Genomic DNA, 23,341 nt, shown 5'->3' with positions numbered 1-23,341 from the left:
ACACGAGAAATGGACATTAGACTGGTGGAAATCTGTCCTTTGGTCTGATGAGTCCAAATTTGAGATTTTTGGTTCCAACCGGGGTGTGTTTGTGAGACGCAGAGTAGGTGAACGGATGATTTCCGCATGTGTGGTTCCCACCATGAAGCATGGAGGAGGAGGTGTGATGGTGTGGGGGTGCTTTGCTGGTGATACTGTCAGTGATTTATTTAGAAGTCAGAGCACACTTAACCAGCATGGTTACCACAGAATTCTGCAGCAATACGCCATCCCATCTGGTTTGCGCTTAGTGGGACTATCATTTGTTTTTCAACCGGACAATGATTCAAAACACACCTCCAGACTGTGTAAGCGCTATTTGACCAAGAAGGAGAGTGATGGAGTGCTGCATCAGATGACCTGGCCTTCACAATCACCCGACCTCAACCCACTTGAGATGGTTTGGGATGAGTTGGACCGCAGAGTGAAGGAAAAGCAGCCAACAAGTGCTCTGCATATGTGGGAACTCCTTCAAGACTGTTGGAAAAGCATTCCAGGTGAAGCAGGTTGAGAGAATGCCAATAGTGTGCAAAGCTGTCATCAAGGCAAAGGGAGGCTACTTTGAAGAATCTCAAATATAAAATATATTTTGATTTGTTTAACACTTTTGGTTACTACATGATTCCATATGTGTTATTTCATAGTTTTGATGTCTTCACTATTATTCTACAATGTAGAAAATAGTAAAAATAAAGAAAACCCTTCAATGATTGGGCGTGTCCAACTGTTTGATTGTTTGTATGCCCTCAAAGGAAATTAAGAAAGGCATGATACTTAAAAGTTTCATAATCAACACAACACCTTTCACATAAAAATATACAGTACATAACAGACAACTTTGATTTCCCTGATTCCTCTTCTTGCCTTCTCAAAATTCATTGGAGGAGAAGGTCAGAGGGGAGGGACCTTGGATTTTCTCCTCCAATGTGGCTTGAGAAGGAGGTGACAAGAGCGGATGCGATTAATTTAGGTAAAATTAATTGAGAGCGAGACAACCTTTCTTTCAACCCTATCATGAAAACATTAGTGTGCAGTTATTATGTTTTGCAAATTGCATTGGTTCTAAAGTAATTTGATGGCCCATTACCTATTGAAATGTTTACTTTAAACTGTGCATGGCTGTTATATGGAACACTGTCCCTGAAAATTGCCTTAAATTCTGTTTATTAATAGATTGAATGTCAACAAATGAAGGCTTCGGCCTGTAAACTTGTGCTAACTTTGTGACACTGTGCTAACTGGGGCTAATTGGAGGCTGCTCTATAGTGTGTTGTGTCTCCATAAACAAGTATGTGTGATATTCAAAGTACACCCTCATGAACAGCTTGGCCATCTCAGATACTTGTTAAAACAGAACCATACCAACAGGCACTTCCTCACATCACATATCACACATACTCTTACCATCACAACTTAACTCTGTAGTTAGTTAAGCATCTCATAGTTAAGCATCTCATAGAATACTGGTGGTGTGCACTGTTATAACAAACACCTTTCAATACCAATGATGGTATCACTTTACATTAAGTTGCTCTTATAATTGGCTAGTAACATCTAGACTACCTATGCAGCTTTCAGAACAATCAGATACTTCTATAGAAATGCATATGGTCATGAAGTAAATATATTTTCCTTTCATGGTAATTTCCTATTCAGGAAGAGGCTGGAGATACTATATTGCACTGGCAGATGATCTAAAACAACCCAGCATAATGATAGCAGGACTTGAGGGCTGTTTCTATGACTGATGAGTTTGTATTACGGAACACTAAACCAGAGTATACCTGCTACATTTACAGTGTTCCACTAAGGACTAGGCAACTCTGAATGACATGACTAACTTCATTACCAACCTAGTGACTAAATAACTGCAACTCCACGAGGTGAGATCTTGCATGGAGCCCCAGGCCGAGGGAGATTGACAGTTCTTTTGTGTTTCTGACATTTGCGAATAATCGCACCAACTGTTGTCACCTTCTCACCAAGCTGCTTGGCGATGGTCTTGTAGCCCATTCCAGCCTTGTGTAGGTCTACAATCTTGTCCCTGACATCCTTGGAGAGCTCTTTGGTCTTGGCCATGGTGGAGAGTTTGGAATCTGATTGATTGATTGCTTCTGTGGACAGGTGTCTTTTATACAGGTAACAAGCTGAGATTAGGAGCACTCCCTTTAAGAGTGTGCTCCTGATCTCAGCTCGTTACCTGTATAAAAGACACCTGGGAGCCAGAAATCTTTCTGATTGAGAGGGGGTCAAATACTTATTTCCCTCATTAAAATGCAAATCAATTTAAAATATTTTTGACATGCGTTTTTCTGGATTTTTTTGTTGTTATTCTGTCTCTCACTGTTCAAATAAACCTACCATTAAAATGATAGACTGATTATTTCTTTGTCAGTGGGCAAACGTACAAAATCAGCAGGGGATCAAATACTTTTTTCCCTCACTGTATATCTACATCAGCAAATTACTTATTTTTTCTTCTACAAGCAATTACTCTGGGAAGAGGAGAGAATGAATCTTAAAACTGTGAATACATTTATTTTTCAGGCTAATATGAAGGAAGCAGAGTTTCAGTTGGCTGGAAGTAAATCGTATGCTGCAAGATTTGGGGAGACCATAACCGATCTGGGCGATATTGATGACGATGGCTTTCCTGGTGAGTTTTAATCATTATTTTAGCAAAGATGCATAACAATTTATATGTTAATGATGTGATATTCTGAGTAGGTGCTGTTCTAATTATTGGGTGCTTATTGTTGCGCAAGCAAATCTCCCCACATTTTAGTTAAACACATTAGCAATCTTTTTCAGGAGGAACTAGACTAGAGTAAGTGACATACATCATATAACAGCCACGCTCCACACTGAGCATCACCACTCACCAACCAGCTAACTACATCCCCAAAGCTGATCAGAGGGCCTTAATGTACTTCCAACTGCCACTTACACCATCCTAGGTCCTTAACACACACACACACACACACACACACACACACACACACACACACACACACACACACACACACACACACACACACACACACACACACACACACACACACACACACACACACACACACACACACACACACACACACACACACACACACACACACACACACACACACACACACACAGAGAGAGTGTGGCAGGTCTCAGTGTAGACTAGCCATAGGTTAGAGCATGTGCAGCCAGTCTGAGAGGAGTGGTGGGGGTCTGCCTGGTGTTATTTAGTTCATTATGCATTATGTTCTTGTAAACCTGTAAGTTAAGTCATGTGTGCGACCAAAAAAGCATATATAGTGCACTACTAGGGAATAGGGTTCCATTTGAGATGCATCCTAAGTTAACCCCTGACTGACTGACTGTAAATATGTTCCAGATGTGGCGGTGGGGGCTCCGCAGGAGGAAGAGCTGCGTGGGGCTATATATATCTACAATGGGAGGAAGACAGGGATCTCTCAGACCTACTCTCAAGTATGTACACATCTACGGCTATGTCACAGCTGCTGTTTGTCTGCAGGCTTCAGGAACAGGAGATTACTTGGAGGGAAGAAGGAAGGAAAAATTAGGAAGGGAGGGCGTAGGGCTGTCAGGGATTGAAGGGAGGGAAGGAGGGGGTCAGGTTCTCCCTTCTCCAAGTAATTATTAGGGCCAGGAGATTAAAGGGAGGAAAGAAAGAAGGGAAAGAAGAGAGGGAGGGAAGGAAGGAAGGAGGGAGTGACAGAAAAAGGGGGGTCAGGGTCTTCCTCCCCCTGACCAATGCTCTCCCTCATCCTGCTGTGACAAATGTTCCTTTGTTTTTTTCTGTGTGCTCCCAGACAGTCAGAAGAGAGTTCCTGACTCTGAATTGCTGCAATTTACTAAAACTGTTTGGTCCCCTTCTTTTCTCTGTCTGAGCATGTGAGACATACCATGAAGATAACTCAATTTATACTGTATACTGTATGTAAATAGATTTCTGTCAATGTGGAGTACAACCCCTTGGAGAAAATGCAGTTACTGTGTATCCAAATATAGAGAGATTACATTGCTTGCATCTCAAAGCTCCTTGTATTAGGGGGGAGAGCAGCTATGCTTCCTGGGGTCCAGAAAAATCAAGGCAGTTATATTCAATTAAAAAAACATTACATTGCCTTTCACAACATATTTCACCACACATTAAGTGTGTGCCCTCAGGCCACTACTCTACTACCACATAACTACAACACAAAATCCATGTGCTTATGTGAACAGTAGTGTATAAAGTGTGTACAGTACAGAGGATTGTTAGCTGTATGACTAATCAAGCTGTTCTTGTTTCATCAGAGGATCACCGGGTCTCTTCTGGGTAATGAGTTAAAGATGTTCGGCCAGTCTGTTTCCGGAGGCATCGATGTTGACGGAAACGGTTACCAAGGTAGTGCTCCCTTTCCTGACTGTCACTGTTGTGTAGAGTGCTTCCCTCCAGTACAATGATGGAGTCTGTCTCTGTTTCTCTACTGCTGACTAGAACAGAACACACTGTAATGTCCCGCTATGATGCCACACACACTGTGTCTTAAATTAGTAAGGTCGTCAAAACACAAAATATGGCAGTGGTGGAAACAGAACTGAGGACAGGGGATGGGGAAATATGTGTGCGTGTATGCATGCGGGCGTGCATAAATGTGTGTTGCTACCCAGGGAAAACTGGGCAGTGGGAATTTCTATCACTAGGTGGTCACATAGTTTCCTACTCCCTTGCTGCTTCTCATGTTCTCATCTTCCACAAGTCTCACTCAGTAAACTAAACAGGATATCCTGTAGACTCACTGACAGAGTGTCTTAGACTTATCTGTTAGTCAACTCTTTAGTTTGGCCATCCTCTCAACTAGTACATTGTTAAAGTACTGTGTACTGTCTGTCTCCAACGTTCTTTTAAATTATTTGGTGTTATATGTGTTAGTAGTTTCTATAGATTTATTCATAAGGGCAAGAATTACATACTTGTCTAAAAACAAATCACGTCAGCTGAGTACAGTTGATATCTTGTTAAGATAGAACAGGAATTGTTGAAAAAGTCTGTTGAGATGTTGAGTTGAGATGTTTGGATTAGTATTAGGGAGCACATACTGATCATTGTTACAGTACACTGTTCTGGGATCAGAGTTGCATTAATCGGCCAAATAAACATAGCAAATGCCCCAAACAAGATTTCCAGTTTAATATTGCACTGGTACAGATTATACTGAGATATCCTACCTATGAAAAGCCTTTTAAAGTGATTGGCATGCTTAGTAACTACTGTATTCAACAGGGTACATACATTTGCAGGCTGATGTGGACTGAATAAATAAATGACTGAATGAATGACAAATGAGACTGATGTCTCCAGCTCTTCTAACTTGATGAACAAACTGTCTTAGGGCTTTAAAAAGTCTAGAGAGTCTTGTGGGTACAGCAGGAAGGACAGGTTTACAAATAGAGTATGGAGGAAATGTTGTGTTCAAGATATCTTCATCTGTAACCCACAGACGTTGCGGTAGGGGCCTTCCTCTCGGACTCCGCTGTGGTTCTGAGGTAAGACCATGATCATGGAGAAATGTCAAACACATCCACAAGATAACTGACCTATTAGCAGGAATTCCTGCATTGTTACATGTCACGTAGATGTAGGTTAAAGGGTCAACTTTCACTCATAGGGGTGAACTTTTTACTTTAACTGGTTTAGATGTATTGATTTTGACCTAATTCGCACCTGTTCTGGTCCATATTTCTACCATATTTTAGGCCTTCTTTGTTACGTTTTGGTATGTTTTGAATCTTTTTTGTCCTCCTGGCCCAAAGAGCCACCATATTGTAGATGTCCAGGTGCATTTCGCTACACCCGCAATACCATCTGCAATACCATCTGTATGTGACCAATAAAATTTGATTTGGTTACTGTGTTTGTGTTGTTATTGTTGTTATTTATGTTGATATGTTGTTGTTGCCCTCCAACAGGACTCGTCCGGTGGTAGTGGTTGAGGCCTCCATGCCCCTGCCTGTCAGTGTGAACCGCTCTGTAGCTCTGTGTTCTGACAACGGTCTTCCTGCTGTCTGCATCAACGTGACAGTCTGCTTTAGGGTCCGCGCTCGACGCTACAACGGACTCATAGGTGAGCAGACCCTCTCTCTGTGCCCCTGGCTCCCTCTTAGCCCTGCATTGCGAAACCAACCGGTCTATTTGCGCTGTGTTAATCGTTACATTAGTGAAGGTTATATACACAGCAGTGGCACTAACAAACAAACGCCAGTTTTGGTTCTAGTGTGTGTACTTAATAGTGACCAAAAACTAATTTCGCAACCGTGCTATAGTACTGCGAGCATAATTATGCGACTAGTTTGTATGTGTAAAATGGTATAATGTACAATGTCTAGTCTCCTGTGTCTCTTAGGAAATAGTGCTGAAAACCTCTGCCCTGGACTGGTTGACAGAAAACACTGTTGTGTACGAGACAACCCTTTTCTGTTTCCTTATCTCTGTCAGTCTCTCCATATTATCACTAGTCCCTGAGGCCTGGGGCAGTTGGTCCAGTATGTTAACCCAACCTGAAAAGAATGCAGAGCATTCCTTTGGTGAAAGTGTCCGTTACAGCAAGAAGACTCTGGCACAGCCCTGTCCTGATAGATACACTGGGGGTGGGGCTGGGACTGGGGCTAGGGTTGAGTCTGGGGCTGGGGTTGAGTCTGGGACTGGGGCTGGGGTTGAGTCTGGGACTGGGGCTGGGGCTGGGGGTTGAGTCTGGGACTGGGGTTGGGGTTGAGTCTGGGACTGGGACCGGGGTTGAGTCTGGGGCTGGGGCTGGGGTTGAGTCTGGGGCTGGGGTTGAGTCTGGGGCTGGGGTTGAGTCTGGGGCTGGGGGTTGAGTCTGGGACTGGGGCTGGGGTTGAGTCTGGGACTGGGGTTGAGTCTGGGACTGGGGCTGGGGTTGAGTCTGGGACTGGGGTAGAGGCTGGGGCCAAGGTTGATGCTGGGGTGAGGTTGGTTCTAGGTCTATGTATTTCTGTGGCCCTGGTTTATACGAACTCTGGGTACTCTCTGAAACTAAATACTGTTACCTTCCTCCCTCCCTCTCTCCCTCCCTCTCTCCCTTAATTCCTCCCTCCCTCCCATAGAACTGCAGTATAACCTGACAGCCGACACACACCACAAGGAGTCTTTCCCCTCCCGCTTCCATTTCCACGGCAACGGGACATCCAACGTTACGACAGGGCAAGTCAAGGCCAGACACGACCAGCTGACCTGCGTCACCCACCAGGCCTTCATGAGGGTGAGTCAGAGGTCAGGGTTTAGAATTCAAAGGTTAGGGGTCAAGAGGTCAACAGCTGTAACCACTGATAGGTGTTTCCAGGTCTTCCTTAGGAAAGAGGTCTTCAGACCTCAATTGGACTTCCTATATAAATTCAGGAGTTAACATTTGCTTAACAAATCACAAAAAAAGTTGCATGGACTCGCTCTGAGTGCAATACAAGTGGTTAACATGAATTTTGAATGACTACCCTATCTCTGTAAGGTCCCGCAATCACGTAGTGAATTTCAAGCACAGATTCAACCACAAAGACCAGGGAAGTTTTCCAATGCCTCATATCAAAGTACACCGATTGGTAGATTGGTAAAAAATACATTGAATATCCCCTTGATTATGGTGCAGTTATTAATTACACTTTGTATGGTGTATCAATACACACAGTCACTACAAAGATACAGACCTCCTTCTAAACTGAGTTGCCGGAGTGAAAGAAAACTAAGGAAAACCAGGGATTTCACCATGAGGCCAATGGGGTTTATAAAACAATTATGCAGTTTAATGGCTGTGATAAGAGACTACTGAGGATGGATCGACAACATTTTAGTTACACCAAAATACTAACCTAAACATGCATTCTGTCCTGAATACAAAGTGTTTTATTTGTGGCAAATCCAACACACACATCAGTAGGTACAACTCTCCATATTTTCAAGCATGGTGGTGGCTGCATCATGTATGGGTACCACATTCATCTGTACAAACAATAGAACTCAAGTATAAACACCATGGGACCACGCAGCCGTCATACCACTCAGGAAGGAGACGCGTTCTGTCTCCTAGAGATGAACGTACTTTGGTGCGAAAAGTGCAAATCAATCCCAGAACAACAGCAATGGACCTTGTGAAGATGCTGAAGGAAACAGGTACAAAAGTATCTATATCCACAGTAAAACAAGTCTTATATTGACATAACCTGAAAGGCCGCTCAGCAAGGAAGAAGCCACTGCCCCAAAACCGCCATAAAAAAGCCAGACTATGGTCTGCAACTGCACATGGGGACAAAGATCGTACTTTCTGGAGAAATGTCCTCTGGTCTGATGAAACAAAAATAGAACTGTTTGGCCATAATGACCATCGTTATGTTTGGAGGAAAAAGGGGATGTTTGCAAGCTGAAGAACACCATCCCAACCGTGAAGCATGGGGGTGGCAGAATCACAAAAATAGATGGCATCACGAGGGAGGACAATTATGCGGATATATTGAAGCAACATCTCAAGACCTCAGTCAGGAAGTTAAAGCTTGGTCGCAAATGGGTCTTCCAAATGGACAATGACCCCAAGCATACTTCCAAACTTGTGGCATAATGGCTTAAGGACAACAAAGTCAAGGTATTGGAGTGGCCATCACAACGCCCTGACCTCAATCCCATAAAAGATTTGCGGGCAGAACTGAAAAAGCATGTGCGAGCAAGGAGGCCTACAAACCTGACTCAGTTACACCAGCTCTGTCAGGAGGAATGGGCCAAAATTCACCCAACTTATTATGGGAAGCTTGTGGAAACGTTTGACGCAAGTTAAACAAATTAAAGGCAAATACGAATTGAGTACATGTAAACTTCTGACCCACTGGGAATGTGATGCAAGAAATAAAAGCAGAAATAAATAATTCTCTCTACTATTATTCTGACATTTCACATTGTTAAAATAAAGTGGTGATCCTAACTGACGTAAGACAGGGCATTTTTACTCAGATTATTGTCAGGAATTGTGAAAAAGTGAGTTTAAATGTATTTGGCTAAGGTGTATGTAAACTTCCGTCTTCAACTGTAAATGTCTTGGAATGGCCTAGTCAAGGCCCAGACCTCAATCCAGTTGAGAATCTGTGGTATGACTTAAAGATTACTGTACACCAGCGGAACCCATCCAACTTGAAGGAGTTGGAGCAGTTTTGCCTTGAAGAATGGACAAAAATCCCAGTGGCTAGATGTGCCAAGCTTATAGAGACATTTCCCAAGATACTTCAAATCAAATCAAATTTTATTTGTCACATACACATGGTTAGCAGATGTTAATGCGAGTGTAGCGAAATGCTTGTGCTTCTAGTTCCGACAATGCAGTAATAACCAACGAGTAATCTAACCTAACAATGCCACAACTACTACCTTATACACACAAGTGTAAAGGGATAAAGAATATGTACATAAAAATATATGAATGAGTGATGGTACAGAACGGCATAGGCAAGATGCAGTAGATGGTATAGAGTACATTATATACATATGAGATGAGTAATGTAGGGTATATAAACATAAAGTGGCATAGTTTAAAGTGGCTAGTGATACATGTATTACATAAAGATGGCAAGATGCAGTAGATGATATAGAGTACAGTGTATACATATACATATGAGATGAGTAATGTAGGGTATGTAAACATTATGTTAAGTGGCATTGTTTAAAGTGGCTAGTGATACATTTTTACACCAATTTCCATCAATTCCCATTATTAAAGCTGTAATTGCTGCAAAAGGTGGCTCTACAAAGTATTGACTTTGGGGGGGTGAATAGTTACGCACGCTCAAGTTTTCTGTTTTTTTGTCTTATTTGTTGTTTGTTTCACAATAAAAAATATTTTGCATCTTCAAAGTGGTAGGCATGTTGTGTAAATCAAATGATACAGCCCCCCCCCCCCCCCCCCAAAAAAATCTAGGCAACAAAATAGGAATAATGCCAAGGGGGTGAATACTTTCGCAAGCCACTGTAGTAACCAAAAAAGTGTTTTATATATATATACTGTATTTATATATATATTTGAGATTCTTCAAAGTAGCTACCCTTTGCCTTGATGACAGCCTTGCACACTCTTGGCATTTTCTCAACCAGCTTCATGAGGAATGCTTTTTCAAAAGTCCCACACATGCTAAGCACTTGTTGGCTGCTTTTCTTTCACTCTGCAGTCCAACTCATCCTAAACCATCTCAATTGAGTTGAGGTCGGGTGATTGTAGAGGCCAGGTCATCTGATGCAGCACTCCATCACTCTTCTTGGTCAAATAGCCCTTACACAGCCTGGAGGTGTGTTGGGTCATCGTCCTGTTGAAAAACAAATTATAGTCCAACTAAGCGCAAACCAGATGGGATGGCGTATCGCTGCAGAATGCCTTGAATTCCAAATAAATCACAGACAGTGTTACCAGCAAAGCACCCCACACCATCACACCTCCTCCTCCATGTTTCACGGTGGGAACCACACATGCGGAGATCATCCATTTATCTACTCTGCGTCTCACAAAGACACACTGGTTGGAACCAAACATCTCAAATTTGAACTCATCAGACCAATGGACAGATTTCCACCGGTCTAATGTCCATTGCTTGTGTTACTTTTTTCTTTACATAGTTGAATGTGCTGACAACAAAATCACACAAAAATTATCAATGGAAATCAAATTTATCAACCCATGGAGGTCTGGATTTGGAGTCACACTCAAAATTAAAGTGGAAAACCACACTACATGCTGATCCAACTTTGATGTAATGTCCTTAAAACAAGTCAAAATGAGGCTCAGTAGTGTGTGTGGCCTCCACGTGCCTGTATGACCTCCCTACAACGCCTGGGCATGCTCCTGATGAGGTGGCGGATGGTCTCCTGAGGGATCTCCTCCCAGACCTGGACTAAAGCATCCGCCAACTCCTGGACAGTCTGTGGTGCAACGTGGCGTTGGTGGATGGAGCGAGACATGATGTCCCAGATGTGCTCAATTGGATTCAGGTCTGGGGAACGGGCGGGCCAGTAAATAGCATCAATGCCTTCCTCTTGCAGGAACTGCTGACACACTCCAGCCACATGAGGTCTAGCATTGTCTTGCATTAGGAGGAACCCAGGGCCAACCACACCAGCATATGGTCTCACAAGGGGTCTGAGGATCTCATCTCGGTACCTAATGGCAGTCAGGCTACCTCTGACGAGCACATGGAGGGCTGTGCGGCCCCCCAAAGAAATGCCACCCCACACCATGACTGACCCACCGCCAAACCGGTCGTGCTGGAGGATGTTGCAGGCAGCAGAACGTTCTCCACGGCGTCTCCAGACTCTGTCACGTCTGTCACATGTGCTCAGTGTGAACCTGCTTTCATCTGTGAAGAGCACAGGGCGCCAGTGGCGAATTTGCCAATCTTGGTGTTCTCTGGCAAATGCCAAACGTCCTGCACGGTGTTGGGCTGTAAGCACAACCCCCACCTGTGGACGTCGGGCCCTCATACCACCCTCATGGAGTCTGTTTCTGACCATTTGAGCAGACACATGCACATTTGTGGCCTGCTGGAGGTCATTTTGCAGGGCTCTGGCAGTGCTCCTCCTGCTCCTCCTTGCACAAAGGCGGAGGTAGCGGTCCTGCTGCTGGGTTGTTGCCCTCCTACGGCCTCCTCCACGTCTCCTGATGTACTGGCCTGTCTCCTGGTAACGCCTCCATGCTCTGGACACTACGCTGACAGACACAGCAAACCTTCTTGCCACAGCTCGCATTGATGTGCCATCCTGGATGAGCTGCACTACCTGAGCCACTTGTGTGGGTTGTAGACTCCGTCTCATGCTACCACTAGAGTGAAAGCACCGCCAGCATTCAAAAGTGACCAAAACATCAGCCAGGAAGCATAGGAACTGAGAAGTGGTCTGTGGTCACCACCTGCAGAACCACTCCTTTATTGGGGGTGTCTTGCTAATTGCCTATAATTTCCACCTGTTGTCTATTCCATTTGCACAACAGCATGTGAAATGTATTGTCAATCAGTGTTGCTTCCTAAGTGGACAGTTTGATTTCACAGAAGTGGGATTGACTTGGAGTTACATTGTGTTGTTTAAGTGTTCCCTTTATTTTTTTGAGCAGTGTATATACTTGTGTATTGATTTTAAGAAAGGCATTGATGTTTATGGTTAAGTACACATTGGAGCAATGACAGTCATTGATTGATTGTTTTTTATAAGATAAGTTTAATGCTAGCTAGCAACTTACCTTAGCTTACTGCATTCGCTAACAGGCAGGCTCCTCGTGGAGTGCAATGTAATCAATGCAAAATTGCATCCCCCGAGCTGACAAGGTTAAAAATCTGTCGTTCTGCCTCGTTTCTAGGCCGTCATTGAAAATAAGAATGTGTTCTTAACTGACTTGCCTATTTAAATAAAGATTAAATAAAGGTGTAAAAAAAATATAAAAAAATAAATAATAATAATCGGCAAATCGGCGCCCAAAAATACCGATTTCCGATTGTTATGAAAACTTGAAATCGGCCCCGATTAATCGGCCATTCCGATTAATCGGTCGACCTCTAGTTGAGATGTGTCTGTTACTTGAACTCTGTGAAGCATTTATTTGGGCTGCAATTTCTGAGGTGCAGTTTACTCTAATGGACCTATCCTCTGCAGCAGAGGTAACTCTGGGTCTTCCTTTCCTGTGGTGGTCCTCATGAGAGCCAGTTTCACCATAGTGCTTGATGGTTTTTGCGACTGCACTTGAAGAAACTTTCAAAGTTCTTGAAATTTTCCCTATTAAACTGACCTTCATGTCTTAAGGTAATGATGGACTGTTGTTTCTCTTTGCTTATTTGAGCTGTTCTTTCCATAATATGGACTTGGTCTTTTACCAAATAGGGATTTTTTAAAATTTGTATATGTTTTTATTTCACCTTTATTTAACCAGGTAGGCCAGTTGAGAACAAGTTCTCATTTACAACTGCGACCTGGCCAAGATAAAGCAAAGCAGTGCGACACAAACAACAACACAGAGTTCCACATGGAATAAACAAACATACAGTCAATAACACAATAGAAAAGTCTATATGAGGTAAGATAAGGGAGGTTAGGCAATAAATAGGCCATAGCTGTACTATTGTTTTATTTTTCATTTTTTTCATTTCGTTTTTTTTTCTTCCACTTCGACATTACAGAGTATTTTGTGTAAGTTGTTGACAAAAAATGACAATTAAATCTATTGTAACCCCACTTTGTATCACAACAAAATGTGGAAAAAGTCAAGGTGTGTGAATCTTTTTGAAGGCACTGTATATGTCACCAAGCAGCGACTCATTCAGTCAGGCCTGATAAAGAAGAGCTAGTAAGACGTATGCATGGTGACATTGGGAAGTTCCAAATTACCTATCACTTTACATGGGAGGGAACATGGTGATCTGAAGGGTAATAAAATAGGGACTGGGTCTAGTAGGGAGGATTTAGTGTGTGTGTAGGATTAGGGAAAGGGGGATACCTAGTCAGTTGTACAACTGAATGCATTCAACTGAAATGTGTCTTCCACATTTAACCCAACCCCTCTGAATCAGAGAGGTGCGGGGGGCTGCCTTAATCGACATCCACGTCATCGGCGCCCAGGGAACAGTGGGTTAACTGCCGTGCTCAAGGGGAGAACAACATATTTTTACATAGTCAGCTCCTACCTGCCAGGCTACCTGCTGCCCCAGTGTGCATGCGTGCATGTGTGTGTGTAATGTTCCAGGTGTTTGGTGGGGCCCCTCCTGACTCTTCCCTCATTCTCTCTTCTAATCAGGGCCATCTAAGTTAGCTCATGTTTAAACCCACTCACTAATTAATGGATGACTCTCAAGTCTCTCTTTGAGCTGAACCATACTGGCTTTTTCTTATTAATAGCTAGAGATGGAGTTATTGGAGACCATAAACCAGTGTCATTATCTGTCAGAGGAAATCAAAATGTGTGTGTGTGAGTGTTTGTGTAACTATACATTTGATGTATTTTTAAAGTTTAATTAATGGGTCATGGCAGTAATGAATGTTATAAACAGCAGATGTGGCAGTAGGATAGTACAGGGGACTGGTAGGGGAATGTGACTATGACTGAGGTCACATAGGGATATAGTGAGACTAATACGGCAGCAGGTAGCCTAGTGGTTAGAGCGTTGGGCCAGTAACTGAAAGGTTGCTGGATTGAATCCCTGAGCTGACAAGGTAAAAATGGGTCATTCTGCCCCTGAACAAGGCAGTTAACCCACTGTTCCCCGGTAGGTTGTCATTGTAAATAAGAATTTGTTCTTAACTGACTTGCCTAGTTACATAAAAATACTATCTCAGGGGCTTTTGCATTGTCTTTTCTGTCTTACTCTCACACATCCCCCTCATACTTTATGCATCTTAAAGGTTTGATATAGAGTAATTCTTATGTAATGGTTAGATGTGTTTTAGGTTTATTTTGCCACTCAAATACTGTACAGTACACATGAGTCAGTATGTATGATCAGCGCTGTGTTGCCAAGCTCCTGTATGTTAATGAATGGGCTCTGGTGAGTGGTTTTACATTGAGAGAGAACACCACCATACAGTTACTCAGTTTGTGGTTAAACTAAACCTCTTAGAGTGGAGAAAGCTGTGCATGCATGGCTAATGAAACACTGGTTTCTAGCTACTATGTCTGCTCACTGATAAAAGAAGAGAGGGTGGGACATAAGAGCCATTCAAGTGTCTTGTTCTATAGATACCATGCTTTATTTGACAGTGTATTCAATAATTCAGTCGTGGAAATGTTTAGCAGTTCTCTTTCTGTTTCATAACATTGTAACTTAGCAGCAATTAGCAACAATTTAGCAGCAACAGCTAAAAATATATATTTTTTGTCTTGAATAAAAACTGTATCTCAGAATGTCCCTTGAGCTAAAGGCAGGTGTGGGAGAAGAGAGCAGAGGCTCCTTGGGACATCTGCAGTGGGACATCTGCAGCTCTTTCAGTGGGACAGACAGCACATGACACTGTAACATTGTGCCAGAGCACAGACAGGCCCCCACAATAACTTACACAAGAACAGTCAATTAGCACAGTCAGGCCAGAAGCTCCCCTCTAGGTTGTATGTACAGTAAATGAAAGCTTCCATTCTCTGTATCTCTTTCCTTTTTAGAAAGATGTTCGGGATATCTTCACGCCCATCCATTTTGAGGCGACGTACGCCCTCAAACAGCACACTGTCCGTCACCGGGCATCCAGAATATTCCCAGCCCTGACACCCATCCTGCAGCAGAGAGGGGGGCACAGCAACCTGGTAGCCAATAAGGTGAGTCTCTTACATCTATCCACTCATATTGCATGGTTAGGAGAATAGGACCAATTCTTTTAGACACAAATTCAGCTTAGTCCTGGAATTAAAAATCATACTCAGTGGGAATTTCCCTGCATTGAAATTGCTCTTTAGTCCGGGTACTAGGCTTAATCTATGTCCGGGGAACCGATGCTACACTCTTAGAAAAAAACTAGCTATGTAGAACCTAAAAGGTTCCAGGTTAAATCCTTTTGGGTTCCTTGAAGAATCCTTTCTACAGAGTGTGTTATATGGAACCCAAAAAGGTTCTACCTGGAACCAAAAAGGGTTCTCCTATGGGGACAGCCGAAGAATCCTTTTGGAACCCTTTTTTCTAAGAGTGTAGAGTTCTCCACTTACATCCATGTATGGTAGTTACTGTATATTAGAGGATACATTACTGTATTTTCAGTGAACGCATCATCATCATCTAACAGTAACCTTCCTTCTCCAGACTGAGTTTGCTCGGTACTGTTCATTGGCCAACTGTTCAACCAATCTGCAGGTCTCTGCATACCTGGTCTTACCACAGTAAGTAGCATTTAGCATAAATATTCAATTAGAATATGTTGGTGTTTTCTTTGTAATACAATCTTTTGTCTTGAAGCTTTTACTTTCTATTTCTTATCTCTTCTGTGGACAAAACTGAGCTATTGAAGGTTTACTTTACAAATTCATTACAGCATCCCGAAACAAATAATATTTCTGTGGAAAACAACCTTTGTAGGATTAGATCAGGTGTTGACTGTAGTGCCCATGATGTCAATACTCTCCAGTTCACTTCATTAAGGGGGGATTGTTGTACATGTTTACTCATGGTCACATTTCCAAAGCCAGGAAATCTACAGGACTGCATAACAGGTCCATTCTGATGTTTCCGTGACTGTGACTGTTTAGTCTGCTCTCCTCTGAAACCATGATTCTGGCACTTTATGGAAAGTTGTATGATTTAAGTCTATCAAAATATGAAATAAGATGTTATTTTTTTGTATGACTAAAGTCAATTCAAGTAAACCACACCGATGGATGGGATTCATTGGGGTTATAGCACAGATGTGCTGTAGTCACAGGTACAGTACCAGTCAAAGGTTTGGACACACCTACTTATTCACCTACAATGAGTAGGTGTGTCCAAACTTTTGACTGGTACTGTATGGGGCGACAGCCTTCCAGTTTTATACATAGGGCCCTATTCAATCCAGCCCCTAAAACTGTTAATCTTGCAGGAAACACAACAACATACAGTACTTTGCATTGGGTAATGGGAAGACCATCATGTTGAACACAACCCTGGTGAACGCTGGAGATGATGCCTTCCTCCCCAGGCTCCAGTTACGCTTCCCCTCCAACCTGCACTACATCAAAGTCCTTGATGCAGTACGTGTTTGATTGATTTATTGATTACTCAAAGTAGCAGTTATTACATTTCTCACATAATCACCAATGTAATTTAGACGATGTGGCAGTGCAATTCAAAGAAACACACAAAATCATGTGAATCTATGAATCAAGTGAATCTATGCGCTCTTGGATTGTAATAAATTACACAACACTCCCATTATCTGTTATTATTTTCAGGAGGAGAAGTATGTGAGCTGTGACATTTCAGAGGAGAACAAGACAATAGTAGGAATGGACTGTAGTGTTGGGAACCTGTACTTCAGCTCTGGAGCCAAGGTACTGTAGGCACAACACTCAAACTTACTCCAACCTTACTCTAATGTTACTCTAGCCTTATCCCAACCTTACTCTACTGTTACTCCAACCTTACTCTAATTTTACTCCAGCCTTACTCTGTTACTTCAGCCTTACTCTATCACTCCAGCCTTACTCTACTGTTACTCCAGCCTTACTCGAATGTTACTCCAACCTTACTCGAATGTTACTCCAACATTGCTTTAATGTTACTCCAGCCTTACTCTGATGGTACTCCAGCCTTACTCTGATGGTACTCCAGCCTTACTCTGATGTTACTCCAGCCTTACTCTAATGTTACTCCAGCCTTGCTCTAATGTTACTCCAGCCTTACTCTAATGGTACTCCAGCCTTACTCCGATGTTACTCCAGCCTTACTCTAGTGTTACTCCAGCCTTACTCGGATGTTACTCCTGCCTTACTCTAATGTTACTCCAACCTTACTCTAATTTTACTCCAGTCGTACTCTGTTACTTCAGCCTTACTCTACTGTTACTCCAACCTTACTCTAATTTTACTCCACCCTTACTCTGTTACTTCAGCCTTACTCTGTCACTCCAGCCTTACTCTACTGTTACTCCGACCTTACTCTGTTACTCCAACCTTACTCTTATGTTACTCCAACCGTACTCTAATGTTACTCCACCCTTACTCCAATGTTACTCCAGCTGTGCTCTAATGTTACTCCAACCTTACTCTAATGTCACTCCAACCTTTGTCTGTCACCCCGGCCTTACTCTAATGTTACTCCGGCCTTACTCTAATGTTACTCCAACCTTACTCTAATGTTACTCCAGCCTTACTCTACTGTTACTCCAGCCATACTCTGTTACTCCAGCCTTACTCTGTTACTCCAACCTTACTCTATTGTTACTCCAACCTTACTCGGTTGCTCCAGCCTTACTCTACTGTTACTCCAACCGTACTCTGTTACTCCGACCTTACTCTAATGTTACTCCAACCTTACTCTGTCACTCCAGCCGTACTCTATTGTTACTACGACCTTACTCTAATGTTACTCCAGCCGTACTCTAATGTTACTCCAACCTTGATCTACTGTTACTCCAGCCTTACTATAATGCTACTCTACCATTATTCCAACCTTACTCTGTTACTTTAATATTACTCCAAGGTTACTTTACTTCCATGTTACTCCAATTTTACTCTATTAATCTGGGTCTGGATACTTTCACTGGATACTTTAACTAATTACCCCACTGGGCACAGACATAAATTCAACGTCATGGTTGGGTAGGTTACTTTCTTAATGTAATCCATTACAGTTACTAGTTACCTGTCTAAAATTGTAACAAGTAACATAACTTTTGGATTACACAAACTCAGTAATGTAATCTGATTACTTTTAGTTACTTTTGGATTACCTTCCCTTAAAATGCATTAGAAGAAGACAAAAAGGACCCATCAAATGCATTTAGTGTGTCATCATAGTGGTCTCTCGATCAGGAGCAATTTTTTTTTTAATTACACCTTTTTAAAATCTGAATTGAATGTCATTGAGAAAAACAGAAAGGTGTCTTAATGTATTTTTTTCCAAACATCCTTTCTGAATTTAAAAGTAATCCAAGAAGCAATCAACTAGTTTTTCTAAAGTATCTGTAATCTGATTACAATATTTTTGCTGGTAATGTAACTAACTGATTACAGTTTTTTTTTTATTACATCAGATTGCCCTGTTCAATGTCTATTCCTTGTTGGTTCAACGTAATTTTACTGAAATGGCGTGAAAACAATGTTGATTCAACCAGTGTGTGCCCAGTGGGTATCCAGACCCATATCTTCTGTTTGCTGCCAATGCTGCTGCTCTTTTAAAGGCAACGTTTTATAAACTGCTGTTTAAGAGGGTAATATCTTACTTGCTATCTAATCAGAATTTCTGTATTTTCTGCAGGTGAACATCAGCTTTCTGTTGGATGTAAACCAGAGTAGCAGTGCTGGTGACATTAGCATATCCATCAACACTAGTGGGTAAGTACAGACCCATAAAAGAAAGATAGATACCCACACACTGGATGCGCCTGCAGTGTTATTGAGTGCAATGTTTTGACCCTAGGTCTTTGTCATAATCTTTCTTTTGACTTTTGTTTACACTACTTCTGACCTTAGCACAGATCCCCTAACCCACGAACGCAATCTTTCTCCAAAATACATGAAATAATCGAATGGCATGTTTTTTAAACTGACGTCCTGTTACACTGTCGGTGACGTCTTGCTACTGGCCAGCCTTATCAAACCAAACAGACGGATCGTAAAACAGCCCAATGAGACACTGGGTGGACAAAACATTAGGAACACCTGTTCTTTCCATTACATAGACTGACCAGATGAATCCAGGTGAAAGCTATGCCTTTGAATGAGGTATGGTAGTAGGTGCCACTGGGTTTTTCACGCTCAACAGTTTCCTGTGTGCATCAAGAATGGTCCACCACCCAAAGGACATTCAACCAATTTCAGCAAAAAAAATTGTACACTCAGTGTATGTGTTTGTTCTGTTGCTAGGGGAACAGGAAGCACGGTCCCAGTGACCTGAATTATTCAAATCAGAGGGTGCTGCAGGTTCCCTCTCTTGGTTTCCTCCTGTAGTTGTTACATAGTTGTATAGTTGTGTAGGCGGCCCCTGTTTTGTTGTTTGGGTAAAGAAAAGCTTTGGAATGTTTAAAAGTTTCAGAACACTCTAAAACACTCCATGTTCATATCTGGTAACACTTAACTGGAGACATTCCTTGCTCCGAGTTTTGTTCAGAGAATGGCACATTTTTCTAACAGCTGAAAGAGCTTTTTCCTGCAATCTAGAGCCATGATCGTTATGCCTAGTTCTATGTAAAAAATATGTATATTTTTTCTGCATAGGTTATCGAAGCATACTTCTTTCCCTGTTCAATTGTAATTTTAATTAATGAGGCACATTGAATATTTAAGAACCTTTATGCCGTAGGGGTTTAGTACAACTGCTACATTGGTACATAGTATCATAACCCAATCATTAATAAAGCAATTGTTTTCTTTTCTAAAGTCTTGCCAGCAGGCATGTCAGCTAAGATAGACTAGCTACTCTAACTTGATTGGTAGCTAGTTATGAGGTTGGAACATTTTTGTTTTATTATTTATTTATTCATCAAGAAGGACTCAATAGGCTACATAGCTTGATCAAATTAATTTACAAACACCTCCTGCGAGTCCTGCCCATCACCGGCAGCTAAAATCAAATCAAACGCTGTGTGTGACTCTCTCTCTCCTCCTCCACTAGCATCGATAGTGCACCTTGGAAGGAACCACTTACTGGGGGGGGTACTCTTTGCCTGGTCCAGTCAGTGTGCCCCTTCCACAAAATACCACTGACAAATCCTTTTAGAAATAATTATGAAGCTTAGTCATTACTTTAACATCTGAACATTTTAAAAACAGGACAAATCTGAGGGGGCACGTGTCCTTGTGCCCGTATGGGCATGACACCTCTGAAAACCATCTTCAAGTGTCATGTAATGCGTGAAGGTATGCTTTGGCCTCACTCTGAGAAACACTAGGAATGTGAAGTTCTGCAACATTTGATGTTTGGAAAGTCTTTGGCTTTGAGTTGAATTCCTCCAACAGTATAATGGCATTGGTGCTTAAATGTGCTTAAATGTTTTGTTTTCAATATATCAAATTGATTAATATGAAATGGAATCCAAATAGATAATTTCTTGTTTTTTCTGACATTGTCTTTTCCAGAGACAATTATGAAAATGAGGATCTTCTGCATGACAACTCAGCCACTCTGATGTTACCGTTGAGATATGGCGTGGATGTAAGCGTCCATGGGTAAGACATTTATTTACAGTAACAAAGACAGTTCCTCGCTCTTCATTGACAGTATATATAAACATTTCTTATTGTACTTCATAAGCTAATTACTGATCTCCCTTGCAGGTTTGTTACTCCAACATCCTTTGTATTTGGTGACCAGGAGCCTACTCCAGTTGATTGCTACACAGAGACATTCAACTACACTTACAAGGTATATACCATAGGGATACAATTTAGCATTGTTTTCTAACAGAAACTGATGTGATCATTACAGCCTAGTTGGAGTATTTGAATGACTGACTGAGTGACTGACTGCCTGAGTTTATACTGACATATTGTATCGGTGTGCCTTGACAGGTTGTCAATATCGGTCCAAGCAAATCTCTCAACACGGAAGTTGAGATTGATATTCCCAAGATACTATCACCATATCCATACAGATTACTCCACATTGCAGATTTTCAGGTAAGTGTGTGATTGATTGATGAAAAATACCACCCTTAGCTGTGGTATATTGGCCATATACCACAAACCCCTAAGGTGCCTTATTGCTATTATAAACTGGTTACCAACGTAATTAGACCGTTAAATAGTACATTTCTGTCATACCAATAGTATACAGTCTATTATAAACTGGGTGGTTCGAGCCCTGAATGCGGATTGGCTGACAGCCATGGTATATCAGACCGTATACCACGGGTATGACAAAACACTTATTTTTACTGCTCTAATTACATTGGTAAACAGTTTATAATAGCAATAAGGCTGTAACGGCGTTCCTCCTCCTCTTCATACGAAGAGGAGGAGCAGGGATCGAACCAAAATGCAGACTTGTGATTTGACATATTATTTATTAAAGTAAAGACGAAAACACGAACTTCACTTAAAACTAAACAAAACAACAAACGGAGTAGACAAACCTGAACGTAAGGACTTACATGTAACGCAGAACGAACGAACAGGAAAATGACTACACAAAACGACGAACGAACGAACGAACGAACGAACGAACGAACGAACGAACGAAACAGTCCCATATGGTGCAACACAGACACAGACACAGGAGACAACCACCCACAACAAACAGTGTGAAAACACCTACCTTAATATGACTCTCAATCAGAGGAAATGACAACCACCTGCCTCTAATTGAGAGCCATATCAGGTCACCCTTTAAACCAACATAGAAACAGAAAACATAGACTGCCCACCCAAACTCACGTCCTGACCAACTAACACATACAAAACTAACAGAAAACAGGTCAGGAACGTGACAAAGGCACCTCTGGGGTTTGTGCCAATATATAGGGCTGTGTGGCCGTGGTATATTGGCCATATACCACACCCCTTCGGGCCATATTGCTTAAATATACCACAGCTTTCAGCTAATCAGCATTCAGGGCTCGAACCACCCAGTTTATAATCACCAATATCTAACTTATTTTCTTTCCTCCTCTGTTAGACCTCTCTTGGAGAATGCTCCATTAAAAACAGCTCCATCACAGTAGAAGATGATTGTGAGGTGCCACAGTCCTCTTTAATCAAGGAACTGGTCTTCTTCTTCTCCAAAACCAGCAAACGCAAAATGGTAGATACCTCCCTCTCCTACTCCTATAATGTATGTAGCAGTGTTGGGGTCAATTCCATATTGATACAGTCAATTCAGGAAGTAAATTAATTGGAATTCTAATTTTCCTCTCATCTTATAAATGAGGAGCATTTACATTTTTGTTTACTTCCTGAGTTTAAATGGAATTGGCCCTAACCTCATTGTGTAGCAGTGCTGTATTCCACTGATGTTGATGTTTTAAAATGAAATCACAATAGTGTTGTTTCTCTCCATAGTTCTGTGCTCACGGAGACGACCTGTGCCTGACTCTGGTGTGTAGACTAGGAGACATGGACATTGGGAAAGAAGCCACCATTCAGATGGAAGTGAAGCTCAACCCCACCGTTCTACAGCTCACACCGGTAAACACTTCACTAATGCTACACTTTCAAATCTCTTAAAATGGCAACACGAATCATCCTTTCTTCATTGAGGATATTAAAGTGTTCTAATGTAATCAAATCAAATCTTACCCTCCCTCTCCTCAGGGTCGTCATGGAGTGATGCTGATAGAGAGTACTGGCATCATCACATCACCAAGGGAGGACCCTCACACCATCCTATTACAGCAGACCCCTATCGCTCAGGTAAGAAATGATAGGCCTATACAGTAGTGATACATTGGCCTTATGCAGTAATCTTTTGGAGGATAGCATGTCACTGTTCCACAATGGAGATCACTCAAGTCCATATCAAGTCCAAGTTCATGCACTTGACACATTTATGAAATAGTTTATTCTAGTTACTAAAATAGCTTATTCCAGTAAAAACTCTTATATGCGCTTGGATTGATGAGGAATTGAAAAATTGTATGGTTGAGAGGGATGAGGCAAAAGGTTTGGCAAATAAATTG

The 23,341-nt window shown here is 41.9% G+C and overlaps 1 protein-coding gene across 1 annotated transcript in view; it reads left to right on the top strand.

The window, feature by feature from the left end:
- The window catches only part of LOC139538878 (integrin alpha-4-like), a 41,247-nt gene that overhangs the window by 12,323 nt on the left and 5,583 nt on the right, over window positions 1–23,341 (top strand). Inside the window, exons 10-26 of the mRNA XM_071341399.1 lie at window positions 2,587–2,695; window positions 3,422–3,516; window positions 4,348–4,438; window positions 5,535–5,580; window positions 6,004–6,158; window positions 7,159–7,313; window positions 15,204–15,356; window positions 15,835–15,911; window positions 16,607–16,757; window positions 16,959–17,057; window positions 18,985–19,061; window positions 20,805–20,894; window positions 21,003–21,090; window positions 21,237–21,344; window positions 22,342–22,467; window positions 22,725–22,850; window positions 22,977–23,075. Of these exons, the coding sequence (XP_071197500.1) occupies window positions 2,587–2,695; window positions 3,422–3,516; window positions 4,348–4,438; window positions 5,535–5,580; window positions 6,004–6,158; window positions 7,159–7,313; window positions 15,204–15,356; window positions 15,835–15,911; window positions 16,607–16,757; window positions 16,959–17,057; window positions 18,985–19,061; window positions 20,805–20,894; window positions 21,003–21,090; window positions 21,237–21,344; window positions 22,342–22,467; window positions 22,725–22,850; window positions 22,977–23,075 (1,845 nt within the window). The remainder of the gene's footprint in view (window positions 1–2,586; window positions 2,696–3,421; window positions 3,517–4,347; window positions 4,439–5,534; window positions 5,581–6,003; window positions 6,159–7,158; window positions 7,314–15,203; window positions 15,357–15,834; window positions 15,912–16,606; window positions 16,758–16,958; window positions 17,058–18,984; window positions 19,062–20,804; window positions 20,895–21,002; window positions 21,091–21,236; window positions 21,345–22,341; window positions 22,468–22,724; window positions 22,851–22,976; window positions 23,076–23,341) is intronic.

The sequence above is a fragment of the Salvelinus alpinus genome, chromosome 14 (assembly GCF_045679555.1).
Source record: "Salvelinus alpinus chromosome 14, SLU_Salpinus.1, whole genome shotgun sequence".
In the NCBI taxonomy this organism is placed as follows: domain Eukaryota; kingdom Metazoa; phylum Chordata; class Actinopteri; order Salmoniformes; family Salmonidae; genus Salvelinus; species Salvelinus alpinus.
Note: the sequence above shows the minus strand (reverse complement) of the source record. Positions and strands in the feature narration are given on the sequence as shown.